The sequence below is a fragment of the Hakea prostrata genome, chromosome 1 (assembly GCF_041222555.1).
Source record: "Hakea prostrata isolate BN-2017 chromosome 1, UWA_Hpros_2, whole genome shotgun sequence".
In the NCBI taxonomy this organism is placed as follows: Eukaryota; Viridiplantae; Streptophyta; class Magnoliopsida; order Proteales; family Proteaceae; genus Hakea; species Hakea prostrata.
This window is the reverse complement of record NC_142600.1, coordinates 14562825-14578065: the sequence shown is the minus strand read 5'-3', so window position 1 is coordinate 14578065 and position 15241 is coordinate 14562825. Positions and strand designations below refer to the sequence as shown.

The following is a 15241-nucleotide window of genomic DNA, read 5'->3' as shown; positions in this document are numbered from 1 at the left end:
TTAAACCACTAACCTCATTTTGGTCGGTCGGTAATAAGGAAGTCCGAATACAATTCAAACACAAATCAAAGATGTATTTTTATAGGACTCAAGAACGAGAATCCGTATCGGAATCTAAGTAAAATACGATTCCGAGATGAATTCAAACACTAGAAAACCTATAAAAGGGTAAGAAGACACAAGAGATAGGTACGCTGAATAGCACTATCACTATTCGTATTCTTATTGTTCATAGCTTTCTTCTCTTCCTCAATCGAATTCCTAACTAGATCATTGGTGGTGAAACTCGACCTTCCTGGTCAAGCTCATTCTTGCAGGTTCATTTGGTTGAGAGGACGAACAAGATTGTGTGGCAACACATTGCTTGAAAATCTTAGATGAAGGCATCAAGCTCCCGTTTTGAAGAGGATTATGCTCAGCTAACCAATGTATTGGAATTCATGAAATTAATCATTCTTATACTCTACAAACAACAATACAGTAGCAATGTAGCACTTTATCAGGTCCATTTCTTTGTAAGCAATAGAAAGAAATGAACCATTCATTTTTTTGGATGATGATCACATCCAAATGTTAAGATAAGATTTATAAGATAGAAACTTTTTTATTTTAAATATAATCTTAACCTTTGGATATGACTAAGGAACATGTCTAAAAATAAACCTTATAAAATTTTGTGTAACACATGACACAATAAGAGGTTGATTGTTTCTATAATGAAAAGTCGATTTGGGTGTTAGGGTATTTTTTAAAATTTTTTTATTTAACTTTTGGGTCACGGGAGATGAGGGTAGTCGGCTAGGTTTTCAGATCACTAGTCCTCGTTTTCTACTTGTTTTTGGATTTCACTTGTGAATTGAATTTGATGGTTATTGAGGAGAGTTTTCTTTTCTTTTTTCGTATGTGTAAGTTTAAATTTTTTTAATAAGATTAATTTATTTACCCTTCTACCCCTTCTTATTACCACTGGAAAGGTATCAAACATATATCAAAGGCCACAGCCTTCTTATCACCGTTGAATAGGTCTCTACATTTTCCAAAATCTAAGATTTAGTTGTATGGTTAAAAAGAAAATATATTGCACTTAATATTGACAAATTAAAGAAAAGGGTTATTATGGGAGTGCTGTTAATATAATTAGGATAATCAAATGACTTTTAGACAAGTTCACTTGTTAAAATCAGGATAAATAGATGGTTTTTTAGGCACGTTTACTTGTCAGAATCATGGAACCAATTTTTCTTTTATTTCTATTACGAACATAATTCCTACCGAAGTTAATTCCACTGAAACATGATTCTAATGTTGATTTAAAAAAATTACAGAACACTTTTCCACTTTATTAAACCAAACAAAAAATTTACTTTTTCACACTCTTCCAAATCCAGCAAAAAGATGCAATTTTAATAAATAGAATTCATAAAACTCATTATTTAAAAAAAATAAAAAATTTATCCAACTCTAGGAACCATATCAGTTCGGTTGTCAGACACTAGTCCTACACCCGGGAGTGAAGTGGCCTTTCTCATTGCATGGCAGAGATTATCCGGTTTGCTGATATTGGCTCCTAGACAGAAGGATCAACAAAATGTTCCTAAAGTTATTCTACAAGATCAACCAATTCTTAATATGTTAACATTAACATGAACGCTACAGATTCTACTCTTTAGGTCAACATGTACGCGTCTTCATCCATTGGATGAAGATCAAAAGCCATACTATTGCAGTGTCATTTCCATCTATCTAAAAACATGAAAATGCAACCATGTACAAATTTTAGCCATGAAGGTTTAGGAGACAAGTAAAACCAAAAACTGATTATATTATATCTATAAATATTATAAACTCAACAACATAAAAGACAAGGATATATCATATATGGCAATAACATGCAAGACTAATATCGTCCACAGCTAACACACAACATACGAGGTTGGAGACAAGCTATATAATCCTAGATTAGCACTCAACCCTTTTTTATTTTAGGTAATTGAACTAGACCACACAACCTACTTAATCAAACAAACTGAAACCCATATCTTCATCAGACTCCTCTGCAGGTTCTTCCTTCTTCTCTTCCTCCTTGGTATCAGCCGCAGCTGGAGCAGCACCAGAATCTGCAGCAACTGGAGCCACAGCCACTGCAAATTTGCCTGGGTCCTGCAAATTTAAAGATTTGTTTTCTTCACAATCGACCACTTGTAAAAGTAATACAGGGGAGGAAGGCAAGACATAAAAGACAGTAACAAAACATCCAAGACGAAGTTTTACAGATATAGGAACAAACCTTCAAGTATTCTTTCACTTCTTCAGCCTGTGGGAAAGTATACTCAGTTGCGAGTGCAACCGCCAAAACATTCTTATAGGCATTGATGAACATATGGGGTGCAGCGGCAAGGGTAGGGTATGAGATTGCCAATGACAAAGACGTGATCATGGATACACCAGTAGCAAATTTCTCGGCCAAATCATCCTCTGTGAGGTCAAGCACCTCTGGGCTGAAGACTGAGCCATTGTCATACACAGACAGCACAACAAGACCATAGGAAAATGGTCTTATTCCCAATTTTGCAAGGAGAGCAGCCTCAGAAGAACCCACCTTCTCACCTTTCTTGATCAGTTCAACAGGGGTGATAATTTCAACAGTACCCTTGTTAATCTTGGTTGGAATATTGAGCACCTGGGAATTAGGAGAATTAGAACTAAGAACAAAAACTCAGGAAAGAAAAAAGAGAAAAGTATCAGCAAGCTGGAGAAACTATCAACCTGAAAGAATGAAGTCTGGGAAGGGTCCAAACCCGTATTGCCAGGAGGCACGACAACATCTATAGGGGCAACAAGTCCGACCCTGGCAGGAGCCCCAACCTGTCCACGGCTAAAAAGAAGATCAGCACCATGGAAACAGAAAATCCTAAACATTACAAGCAGAAAAGTCTCAAGAACCAGTACTAAGTACACTCAGAAATAAGTAAGGCTTTTGCTTGAATATTCTTAACAAAAGTGGATTAAAACCATATAATAGACGCCAATACATGATATGACTACAATCTAGTTGCATGGAAAATAAAGGGAAGGGATTTTGAATCGTTATCTCACATGATAGTGTAACTAACTCCTGCTAAATGGAAGTGCCTAAGTTGTACCATTGCAGGAGTAAGAACAGAACCAAGCAGTGACCTATTTCTGGTCCAAGATTGAACCATAATTAAGGTTCTGGATGCAACAGATGGTAGTTCAGTTTAGTTATTTTATTACAGAATTCATTTTTATTTCTTCAGTTGTAAAGGATAGAAAGAGTCCCGTTTGAGTAGATCATCCTACTTCTTTCTGCATAGAGTTTTAGCATATGGGGCACCAATTCTATTTAATCAGTTAGGTTTGTAGGCTTTGGCTTCCTGTTCAGTTCAGATTCTTATTCTAGATGCTGGAATTTATATTCCTCCTTGAGCACATATGAACTTTCTAATCTGTCCAGTTATCGGGTTCTGTTTATGATTTCAAAATCTGTTTTTACATCATTTCATAATAGTCTGATGTTCTGTTCCATCGAAGTAATAGTCCCCGTGTTTCTGGTCTTATCCCATGTTTCTGAAGCACGAATTGCGTTCCCTTATGAAAGAATCATGATCAATTTTCCAGTGAAAAATTAGATGCATCTAATTAGTAAGTCACAAACGACTGCATATCAAACCCATGTACAATTCTCTGGATCCAGCAGGAGTAGAAAAGATTCGGAAGCAAATGAATTCCCACCTTGTATTTGCTAACTTCTTCCGAAACTTCTTTCAAGTCACCCTTTGTGAATATCAACCCAACATTTCCCTGTTATCATTAAAACAAAGGAAGGAACGACAAGAAAATATATTATTTCAGAAAAAAAAGGCGATTAGAGAACCATCGTTCAAAAACCCTTCTAATCCAAAAAAATTATGTTGATAAGCCATCCAATTCATACCACAAGGAGAGGAATAAGATTGAGAAAATCCTTATTCCCGGTCTTCTCTGAATGAATCCTAACGGAACGCTTCATCATGGTGTTCTTACCCATCAGAACAACGGAATCGCCTCGCAAACCACTTCGAATGTTTTGAAGCTGTGTCGATCCCACGTTATCGGCTGCCACCACAAGTATCTGATTGAACTGTTCGAGAAGGTCGCATAGCTTCTGATCATATGCAATTTTCCTTTCGGCCTTGGAAGGTTTCACCACCATTTTTTGAGACGAAGGGTTTCAGAAACAAACTTTACAAGTAAAAGAAACACAGAAAACCTACGAGGGCCAAGACGAAGCGAAGCTATGCTTTGTCAAGGCGGACAGCCAAGCACCGTCTCTTTAACCTCACTGAGGATTTTCAAGGATCAACAAAGGAAACACTGAACCTGCAAGTACAGTGCTCAAGAACAGTTGCTGGCCCCTCTATATATACAAGCCATGAAAGGAAGCGATTGAAGAGGCGGTGGAACTAATCTCAAGACCTAGATCGAACGGTTGTCATTGGTTCGGCGGTGGATTCTAGCTGGTATTTTCTCATAGGTTCGTGGGGGTTGATTGGGCTTCACTCTTGGGAGAAAAGGCCCATACCTTGAAGCAATGTTGGGGGCTAATATTAATGATTCACTATCAGCCCAAAATTCATAAGCCCACTTATTAGGTCCACACTTTAGCTGACCATATTCGTTTAGAACAAAACAACCATTTTTGGGCAGGTCCAGGTCCAATTTAGCTCTTTTCTATTGCATTAGTAGCTACAGAAGATCACTGTGGATCTGCGTTTACACATTCGAAGAATCAATGGAGATTGATATGGAAAGGAAATTTTGAATCTACATGTTAGATTCATGGCATGTATTTCAATAGAGCAACAAAATTATTTTTTTTTAAATTCAAAAAATATAGAAATTAAAATCTTCTCTTTCCCCACTCTAAAGAAAATATTATTTTTATATTGAACCTGTGTCATCAATCTAACTATTTGGGTTGAGAACTTTTTTTTCACCTGAGAATCTGTATGGGTTTAAATTTTTTCTCTTGATGTAGGTAGAAGATTAAGACTTTACGGCATTTCATATATATGATTTAACAGCCTACCAATGGGGGTGGGGACATAATGTCTACAATATTTTTGAAAGACAAGACTATATGAAGGTGATGTTACATTGAATATAATCTACCTTCAACCTCTAAACACAATAAAAGATACTCATGTCTGAATGCTGAAATGCTTTAAGCAGACACAGCACTATTGCTAATGAAATGATAAGATAGTACAGGAGTTCCTTTCCAGTTTGGCCAAAAAATCTACAGTTCTGGGTTTGGGGTTTTGTTGCTTTGAGAAAAGTTTGAATTAATATTCTCGATTCTCAGAAGGGAGAAGACTCGAAGACCGATAAGGTGATAGTTACCCTCCAAGTTAGCACAGCTTCACGTGAGGTAATGGCTTATGAGAGGTGAATGTGTTGGTTTCCATGGGCGGGACCTGTAAATGTCTTTCTCAGTTCTCTTTATTGGAAGACAGTAGGGAAATGAAACAAGTGAGTACACAAGGAAGACCTCTCTAGAATGTTTGTCTTGGCCTTCCTCTCTCTGATCGATCAGATTGATTGTGACGGGTGGTTCATGCATGGTTGTGTGAGAGGCCAAGAACTCTCTCTCTCTCTCTCTCTCTCTCTCTAGTTACTTTTATTTCAAACGCCACCAGAGTCCCAAAACTCCCACCAACCCATTTCCTAAGTGCTTGCAAATTAAGCTGCTCATCCGTGGCTCCCTTCAAACCAGATTTACAGTAACTTCAACTTCTTCCTGATCCAGTGTCAACGAATTGCAAAACAGTTATATATATATGACTTATCAAATGATGAATATACAGTAAAGACGTGAGATTCACCAGATCATGTAAGGGTCGTGGACCATGTTGGGTATCCCTTCACAGCAGATTTGTCAAAGAGCATACCCTAATAAGCCAAGGATAAACGAGAGGAGATAGCAAGTTGTTAGGGGAAAGTATTACACTCCAAAATTGCACTTATCTTCCATATCCAAGTAGGTCCCTTCCCATGCCATGCGTGCTTCCCTATTTTCCTTGTCTATCTCTCCCTTACCAATCTAATGTCATGGTTTGAGTGTTTGACAATAAGCCCTACTTATTTTTGAACCATCAAAAAAGTCTATAAACCCAAATTTCTATGATGAACTCATAAGGTGGTGGACTTGATATCCTCAATTTCAATTCATTCATTGCCAAAACCCATTCCAAGTTGGACCAAGGATCAATTGTTTTAACTAATGGCCACATGATTCCAAGTTTCAGGTCCTCACTTCCATGATAAACGGGGTGGAAGGTTCTGCATTGAAAAGACTGATGGGATCCAGGCATTTGATTCTAGAGAATCGTAGCTTCTCTAATTTCAATCCAGCATCATCCATAGGTCAACGATCAGTAATAAATCCCCTCTAAGGAGACAGGTGAGGGACAGATCCTTAGACAATATTTCGAGGTGAAAGTGGAATGCCCAAGTAGATATAGTGAAGGACTTTTTCCAATGGCCTTGTCCAGTAGGGGGGGTCTGTATATGGACAAATGGACCAAGTGGGTCTCTCTCTTATGACACACAACCAGAACTCTCTTTCTTGTAATTACTAACACATAACCCCACAGTACTACATGCCAAAGCTTTGTTAATATAGACAGTTTAATATCTATCTATATTTACAAATCCCTTATCGTTCAAAGTTTTCTTTACATAATTCACTAATAATCATCCATGTAAATTTGATCAACCATTTCCAGTGTTCCTTTCTCAGCCTGAAGAAGAAACTCCAAAAATCATTTCATAGTCATTATATTAAAATCCACTATATTCAAAACTGTTAATCTTATACTCTACCTAACCGTACTGTTTATACACATGCAGCTCCAAATTAACTGCACCAATCATGTGTACGTAATTACTCTAATTTTATTCCTTTAATTCAAACCTTTTAAATGTTTGTATACTTGTTATATCATCAACCCAAGTGTCAATTAAGTTGAAATAGCTAGGTTATTATTTTGCAAGTTACTGTTGGGTGAGGATCAAAGATCGCTTTGTGGGTAAGAGTCAGATTATGAAATTTTTGGTCGCTTGGGCTGCAAATTTGCATTGATAGCTAGCATCACTGACATCACAAAATTTCTACTGGAGATCACCCAAGAACTCAAGATACATACACATAACGTAAACATTGGATTATTGGAACAACAAAACATAATGAAAGACCATTCCCGAGTTAACCCTTTTTATGTTTAATAATCAGAAGAACACGGGAACCAGCACCCCAATTGAGCTTGGCATTGGCCTGGGGCTGTGGGGTGTATGTGGCAAGCTCTTTTGATGAGCTTTCATGTGGTTCTGAGCCTGAGCCACCAGCACCAGCACCAGCACCAGCACCAGCGGCTCAACTGATGCGTCTCTCTCTTATGTTTCGCGTTTAACCCTTAACCTGCTCGAGTTTCTAGTCCAATGGCCTCTCCTGCAAATCCATATTCTATGCCACTTAGCATGCAGGCATGTGCCCCTCAAACATTAATCACATGATCTCTGTATCCATAAAGAGGGGCATCTGACATCTCTTCCCTTCAACCAAAGCTCCTCTGCTATTAAGTTACAGTTACTTGTTTTTTAATTTCCTTAATCTTCATTATCGAGATTTTAATTCTTTAATTTACAGCATTCTTGAATCTCTACCACTTTTTTCTGCCAAAAAAATAATCTCTACTGGTTGTTATCTTCTGGTCCACTTGTTCCCATTCCAGTTTCTATTTTTGATCAAGTGGCTAAATTGAAAGAAAAGTCAACCTTTTCCCATGCACGTTAACTCTGTAAACTTCCCATTTTATATTTCTGGAATCATGAGCAGATCACTTGGAAGTTGGGGGATTTTCCCTTGGGAGGTGTTGAGATCTTAAAATAATTACGCAAAATATACAGTTGGGAACTTGGGATACTTCACACTGTACGTACACTGTCGTTACCATGCATGCAGTTATGGATGTCGCCGTTCGATTAACAAGCTTGAATCGATGGCCGTGGAATCGAACGAAGACCACAATAGGAATGGGAACAACGAAGTCAAAATAACTGCTTTCAGAAATGGCAATTGTTAAACTAATTTTATTGGTGACGTTGCTTAGAATTGGTGAAAACCGAAGCTAGATTTTGTCAGTCTGAATATCTGGGAGAGTGAGTTACACAAACGGTGGCGCCGCCGTTGGTGGTGGTGATGCACCCCTGGACGCAGTGATTACGGCTGCTATCTTTTGACCTTGTTAAGCGTTCCTAGCTCCCTTTCTCTCTTTCTTCACTCAAATAACAATCGACCATATCAGTCAAATAACAATTGAAATCTTGACCATCCGATTTTTTATTTCTTAACCATATCTATCTATCACAACACAAAGAAAATGTAAAATGAATAGTCGAGATTTGGACCTCAACCTCTCTAGGAGATTGTAGCCACACACGGCACAGAAGTTGAACCCTCGTGGCTTTCAACTTTTCAGATAAGGGGAGTTTTAAGTTCCGAAATCCGAATATTTTCTTCCATCGTAATCCTAACTAATCTCTTGCCAAAAAAAAAATAATCCTAACTGATCACTTGTCAGGACCATTTGATAAATGGGCCAGGCCCACCAAAAGATGGGCCATATGTGATAATCAATAGTGTAAGAGAATATGCCTAATCGAAGTTAGGCTTAACTCACTATGGAACGGTTAGGCTTAACTCACTATGGAGCTATGTCATTCATACATCATGATAGGCCCACGAATCACATGCTCGAATTGATGCTTGATGGAGTCACTACTTATTATGAAAGCTTTTTTAAATTTTCTGGTGGAAACACTTATATGAAAATTAATAAGCCTAACAAATGACAGCGGTCCCAAGAGAATATATAACTAACATATGACCCCAAGAATTAATATTCTAATACATTGTGTATCATAGGTCAAGAAAAAGTACACCTAGTTATATTTCGTTACATTTCAACTCAATATATATATACTTTTACTGTTACCTGATACTTTCTTTATGCTTGAATAGAATTGATAATACTATCACAAAGAAGAAAATTCCTTCTCGGTATACGTCTCCTTTTCAAATGTGTCTTTTCTTTCTCTTATGTGGGTTCCTTATAATCATGTCTTTCTCTATTGCATCATATGTGTGACACGAGAGATTCCACCACATTAGCATCATGGGGAGCTTTTCCTTTAGTATTAAATGAAATATCCTATCTTAGATAAGAGATAGAAGATTTTTTTAGCTAGTGCGGTGTTCTACAATTATATACCTTTGTGACTTAGTATTCCTCTCTCTTTGTTCCAACATTTCATGACTTGAACCATAGAAGGAGAAATTGATTGGGTCTCATGTAACTAACTGTAAGAGCCATGCCCCCAAACAAAGAACACCTTCCAATGAAGATCTCTTTAGGTAAGAGGATGGGAAGTGGTTGGAGACATCATGTCCTAAGTCCCAACTCCTAATAAGCTAGGGTTTGTGCTCAACCCTAAAAAAGTATCAAAAGAAAGATTCTAAAGAGGAGTGAAAAAAACAATAGTTAGGAAACTACAATACTATATATAAAGAGGAAAGCTTCAATTTCACTTTGTTTTGATATCTCATTCTATATTCCAATCTTCTAATAATTACTAGTTCCAAGCCCTTGGCCACTTTTGAAGGTCTTTGGTAAACAAAACCCTACTTTCCAACCCTACTAAAACTTTATGAAGAAAGAAGATCCTCTCTCCCTTGCATGCACGGTGTACATGAGATCGATGGTTCTTTCTATCATATAATATATGAGTTTTTCTAAGTGTGATGATACAACCAAAGGCTTGCTTCGTTATCCCAAACAAGCTAGACTTCCAGCTTCATTCTGTAAAGATCAACAATATCTAATGTGATAGAACCGGACCGACTGACAACAGAATAGCGGTTCAGTTCATATTCAAATAGGATTAGACCAACTCAAACCCGTCCTTTTTGATTTGCAGTTGTTGAAAAGGCTTAAACCAAAGCCATATCCGAATCCAAATTCCAGTAGCATATGAGATTATACATTAGAGAGAGAGAGAGAGAGAGAGAGAGAGAGAGATAGACTGTATAGAACAGCTCATTAATGGAAGCGAGTCCAAGACTTCAATTCCCAAGACATTGACCAGAAATAAGTGAAAGAGAATGATTTGAATGGTCCCACAGTAATACCAGTTGCTAGAAATAAATGTTAGGGTTATTCTTTCATTACCCCAAAACCCAAGAAAATACATGTATAGGTTCTTCTCATGTGGTCCATATGTGTGAAGAAAGTTCGGATAAGATTGCTAGATGAACAACACCAGATTAGTAATAACCCTATTTTTCAAGTAATCCCCACAAGGATTTTACCACAAATTGAATGAAAATCATTGAAACCCTGTTAAAACAGTGTAATTAAATTAAGTCGAAAGCTAGCCTTCCATGTTCAAATTATTGTTTTGGCTGCATGAGCAGGCCCCAAAGTGGAAAAGATGGAATTATGTAATTAAACGCATGACACGAAGAGTCGAGAGGGAGTGAGGCATGCAGCAGCAGGAGTGAAGAAGCTTGCAGGTGGTATAGTAATGTGGCTGTGCATGTGTGCGTGTCTAGATGATCTCTTTTATAAGTTTCTGTGTCTGAATGATCAGCACTACCCAGGCTCAGATATTTGGAGGTAATCCTTCACAGTGATGTGAATGGTCACGTTCTAATAAGTATAGATATAATTCTTGTTTAGGAAAAGAAAGCAACAAAGAAGAAGAATAAGAAGAAGAAGAAGGTCATTGAGATGTTTTACAGGTTAAATGGGGAAGCTAAGTGGGGGAGACAAGAGCAGTGAGATAGATAGATCGGGCAGTGGGGGGAAGTGAAGTGCTGGGAGAGGGACCAATGTGTAGAGCAACAACGGAACATATTCTCAGTTTTTATTCTTATCAACTCACTGTTTGGCATTGGGTGCTTCCAAATATTCTATCACTAATCATTATTTCTCCACTAAACCCAAAGTAATCTCCTCTAGTCCTCTCGACAACCATTTCTTTTTTTCTTTTTTCTCCTTATCACTCTCTCTGTTATGGTCTTAGCTTATTTTTTAAATATTGAATTGATTGGTTAAGAGAAAGACAGTCAATGGGGTCCATCATCACTTCCCAATTACCCCATGAAGCATTATATTTCTAATCTCACCCCCTAAAACCAGGTTACTGTGATTGTGACCAGAGATTAGAGAGTGGAAGACAACGGCTAATGAGTTCTGATTTGGGAGAGAGGAGAGATCAGGCCTCCCTCACCAAGCCGACAAAGTCCCATTCCAACGGGAGAAATACTACATATTTAAATTTTTTTCCAACTGGCCACTCATGTCGTCTACAACACCACCAGCACTGCCTCACCACCACCACCTCCACCTCTGAGGCTTCCTTACATATGTATCCTAAGTGGATCTCTCCATTTTTGTGATGATGGTTTTATACTGAATAAAAACTGTATGTTTATGTTCAAGATTGTAGCCGATGCCAAGTTCCTTTGTTGATGAATCTCATCTGTACTTTTTATTATATATAAAAATAATATTAATGGTAATTATTATTATAATTGTTTCATTGGATGGTTTATAAAGATTTTAGTAAGATTGAACCTTGAAGGATGGTCAATTGGAAAACGACCAATGTTTTTACGTAAGAGGTTAGAGTTTGAATCCTCTGGAGAGTCAGAGACAAAACCACCCTGCTTATAGTAATATTAATTTTCTCTAAAAATTGTAGTCAAAAATTCGCATAAGCTGTCCTAATAAACCTTCAAATAAAAGAAGAAAAAATTCTGACTAACTTAGCTTTGGAGTCAACATCCCAACTACTCCAAATTACTTACCTGATCTCTAGATTTTTGTGACACATGTTAGGTTAGAATTTTTGAACCTTCATGCATTCTAGAAATTCAACGTTCATCTGCAACTGGATTGCTTAGGTTTGACTTTCATACTCAATCACAAATTTACTTTGTTGTGTGAGGTTAGCTTCAATAGATTTCCTTTCTTTTACTCGCATAGTCCCATGTACAGCAATACAAATATTTTTTTTTTCCATTCATGCATGATTGTGTTTTTTTTTTTTTTTTATTTTTTTATATTTATTATTTTAGAAATAGATCTATATATTAACAAGCAACCCACACAAAACATCACGGTTACACAAATCCAGGAAATCAGGATTCAAACTAGGCCAAAGAGTCCGATACGCAACAGATACAACCTTACCAACAAGGAAGTCAGCTACAACATTGCACTCCACATGATTGTGGTTCATACTTCATAGCTTATTTTTTAAATGGTCAATGTGTAATTTCTTATTTTAATTCCTCTAAATTGAATGGCCAATTGTGCACAAAACCTTTTATACATTGGAGGAATAAGTAACGCAAGACACCAACCTAACAGGGCAAGCAACCCTATACAGGCAGAGAGCCATGAAACTAGGAACATGTTTTTCAATTCCTTTCCCCAAATTAAATGATTATCTTCTAATCACATTTTTTCTGTCACTCATTCCTGCGAAATGACATGTTTATTTCATTATTGCGAAATAAAAGAAACATACATAGCACGACAGGTTCACATCCTCTACAATTCTTACTCCTTGCAATTCCTTGTAATTTCTATCAAGGATTGTGACACATGACAGTCAATTATCTTACCATCACAATTAAAACCCAAGTAATAATTGAATATAATAAATTCCTAAAGTTTCGTCTATCTTCTTTAAAGTTTAATTTTAAGGATTTATTAGATTCAGTTCCTAGTTGGGTTTTAATTGTGATGGTTGGATAATTATTTACCACGTGTTGCAATCCTAGATGAGAATTACAACAAATTGTAGAGGATGTGAATCTGTCGAATTTTTAGGAATTTATTAGATTCAAGTTTTACTTGGTTTTTAATTGTGACAGTTGTATAATTGATTGTCACGTGTCATAATGCTATATAGGAATTACAGAGAATTGTACGGATACAAATTATAGAGGATGTGAACCCATGAAGCGAATATCATTAGCCATCATGGAATTTGATTTTAAGGTAAAAATTGAGTTTAGGAAATTACACATGGAATGTTATTGTTTTATCAGGTGCTTTATATTAAAAAAAATAAAATAAAATTGTTGGCAATGAGTCAATGACTGCAAAAGTAAATTCCATAAAATAAATTAAACAAAATCCTAACTTTTATGGAATATGCTTTTCCTTTTATACAACAGTGTAGTTCAACTATTCAAAAAACTAAAGTCAATCGATGTAATTGGCTCTAACAAGATAACCCTAATAATGGATTAACCTATCATATCTATAATGTGAACTCCACGAATTATTATTTTTAATTTTTTAAAATTAAAAAGATATTTTTTATTTGAAGTTCATTTGGACCAACTTACTTACACCTTGCTGTATTCTTAGGGAAATTTTTATATAATTAATATAAGCGAGGCTTCGCCTTTAATTCTGAAGGAATTCGAAGTTTGCCTCTTATGTAGAAACATTAGATTTTTAATTAATCAATGTTTGGTCGCGTAGAATTCTACGTCTCATCCTCCAATTCGCTTCCTTCTAAACACTTTCTTTTTTCTACTACTCTCTCTCTCACCCTTTCCATAGATTTCCTTCCATCTACGATTCTCTCTCTCTTATACATGAATAGAAGTAGAACAGGGTCGTTACTCTTTTCTATATCTCAGTTGGAATTTCTACTATAAATGCCGAGAGACATTGCAAGTAAATCTCATTTTATGTTTACCCAAAAACACTTTTCTTAATATTTCACGATAAATAGTTTTCCCCCCCCCCTTTTTACATATCTCTCAAATAATAAATTCATCTCCGATTGAATCGTGATAGAAATCTGACTTTGATTAGAACTTGACAATATTAGTTGAAAACTGATTTACATTATTTGATTATCTTGAGAGAGAAACCAAGTGTCACATTTATGGATTAGAACTTCTAATGATAATTTTTCCAAAACGTTTATAAAGTTATGAAACTTGCAGGATAAAGTTATATAATCTTTGGGCACCGCAGCTGGCCAATAATGTCACATCATTTATAGGTGTGGAAGACACTATTAAATTTACCCAAAAAAAATGACATTAATTATGAGATTTTGAATAAATCCATTGATGTAATTCATGCGGACCAACCATTAAAATAGAGACAAAATGGGTAGAAGTACTTAAGTTGCCATCACAAGCAGATTTGGACAATAGGATTATGAACCTTTTGTGGTTTGACTCATCAATTGTTAAAACTTCATTTCAACCAAATTAATGAGCTTGCTTAATTTCCTTTCTTTGTCCCATTTGCTTGCTTTATCAAACAAGTTAAAATTAATTATGAATCCTATTTAATGTATGCAACAAGATATGTTCATGTAGCTTAATCCATACTAAACTTATTATTCTTCCATTTTAAGAATTATAAACATTAAATTGGTGTTTAACCAAAACATACCACCAATCAATACCATTTGGTATAATCAAATGATTAATACTCAATAACTGAGAAACTTAGGATGCTGACCATTTTGACATTGACAAGTTCATTGAATTGTGTTTTAAGTTCACTCATTTCCATATATAAATCATTAAATCAAACTGAAACCAAACCAATTAACACCACTAGATCTATTATATCAAGTTTAATTCTAAATTGTACAAAGAAAATCCGATGAAAAAATTAACACCGCAATCTTTTTTTGTAACCATATTTTATTTGCGAGAAAGCACATAGAAGTAGTTTACATAAAGATTTGCAAAACAAGTAATGATATTTTTGCTCAAAAAATAGTTTATGGCATTTAACTTCAATTACACATAGTATAGTTGACTCTTATAAAATGATGAAACTATAACAAACAATTAATTTAACCCCAGAAAAAATAATTATTAAATTATACGTGTGTTACCATTGTGTGTTCTTTTTTTTCCCTTTGTATTCAATAAGATTTGACTAATAAAACTGACAATTTTTCTTTGGGTAAACACTAATAAAACTGACGTGAGGTCCTCAATTACATCAAGCACCTAATAGTTGGTAACAAATACTACCCTTTTTTATCATGATTTTTTGGTGAAGTACTACAACATTGATAAAGATATGTATATATATATATATATATATGATGTATACCAAAA

The 15241-nt window shown here is 35.9% G+C and overlaps 1 protein-coding gene across 1 annotated transcript; it reads right to left on the bottom strand.

The window, feature by feature from the left end:
- Positions 1–1802: 1802 nt before the first annotated feature.
- Positions 1803–4394, bottom strand: LOC149027716 (large ribosomal subunit protein uL10-like). Its single transcript, XM_089165251.1, has 5 exons — positions 3956–4394; positions 3754–3822; positions 2767–2865; positions 2288–2680; positions 1803–2160 (listed from the first exon to the last, which is right to left on the bottom strand). The coding sequence occupies exons 1-5, from the start codon at positions 4211–4213 to the stop codon at positions 2014–2016; spliced, it is 966 nt and encodes a 321-aa protein (XP_089021377.1). The 5' UTR covers positions 4214–4394; the 3' UTR covers positions 1803–2013.
- Between the last annotated feature and the right edge of the window lie 10847 nt (positions 4395–15241).

What these genes read in the sequence shown, in the direction of transcription:
- LOC149027716 (XM_089165251.1), bottom strand. Translation starts at nt 4,213, where the DNA reads ATGGTGGTGAAACCTTCCAAGGCCGAAAGGAAAATTGCATATGATCAG. An exon ending in AAGAAGTTAGCAAATACAAG is followed by an intron (nt 2,866 to 3,753) that starts GTGGGAATTCAT and finishes AGCCGTGGACAG; the next exon opens with GTTGGGGCTCCTGCCAGGGT. An exon ending in AAGTGAAAGAATACTTGAAG is followed by an intron (nt 2,161 to 2,287) that starts GTTTGTTCCTAT and finishes TTAAATTTGCAG; the next exon opens with GACCCAGGCAAATTTGCAGT.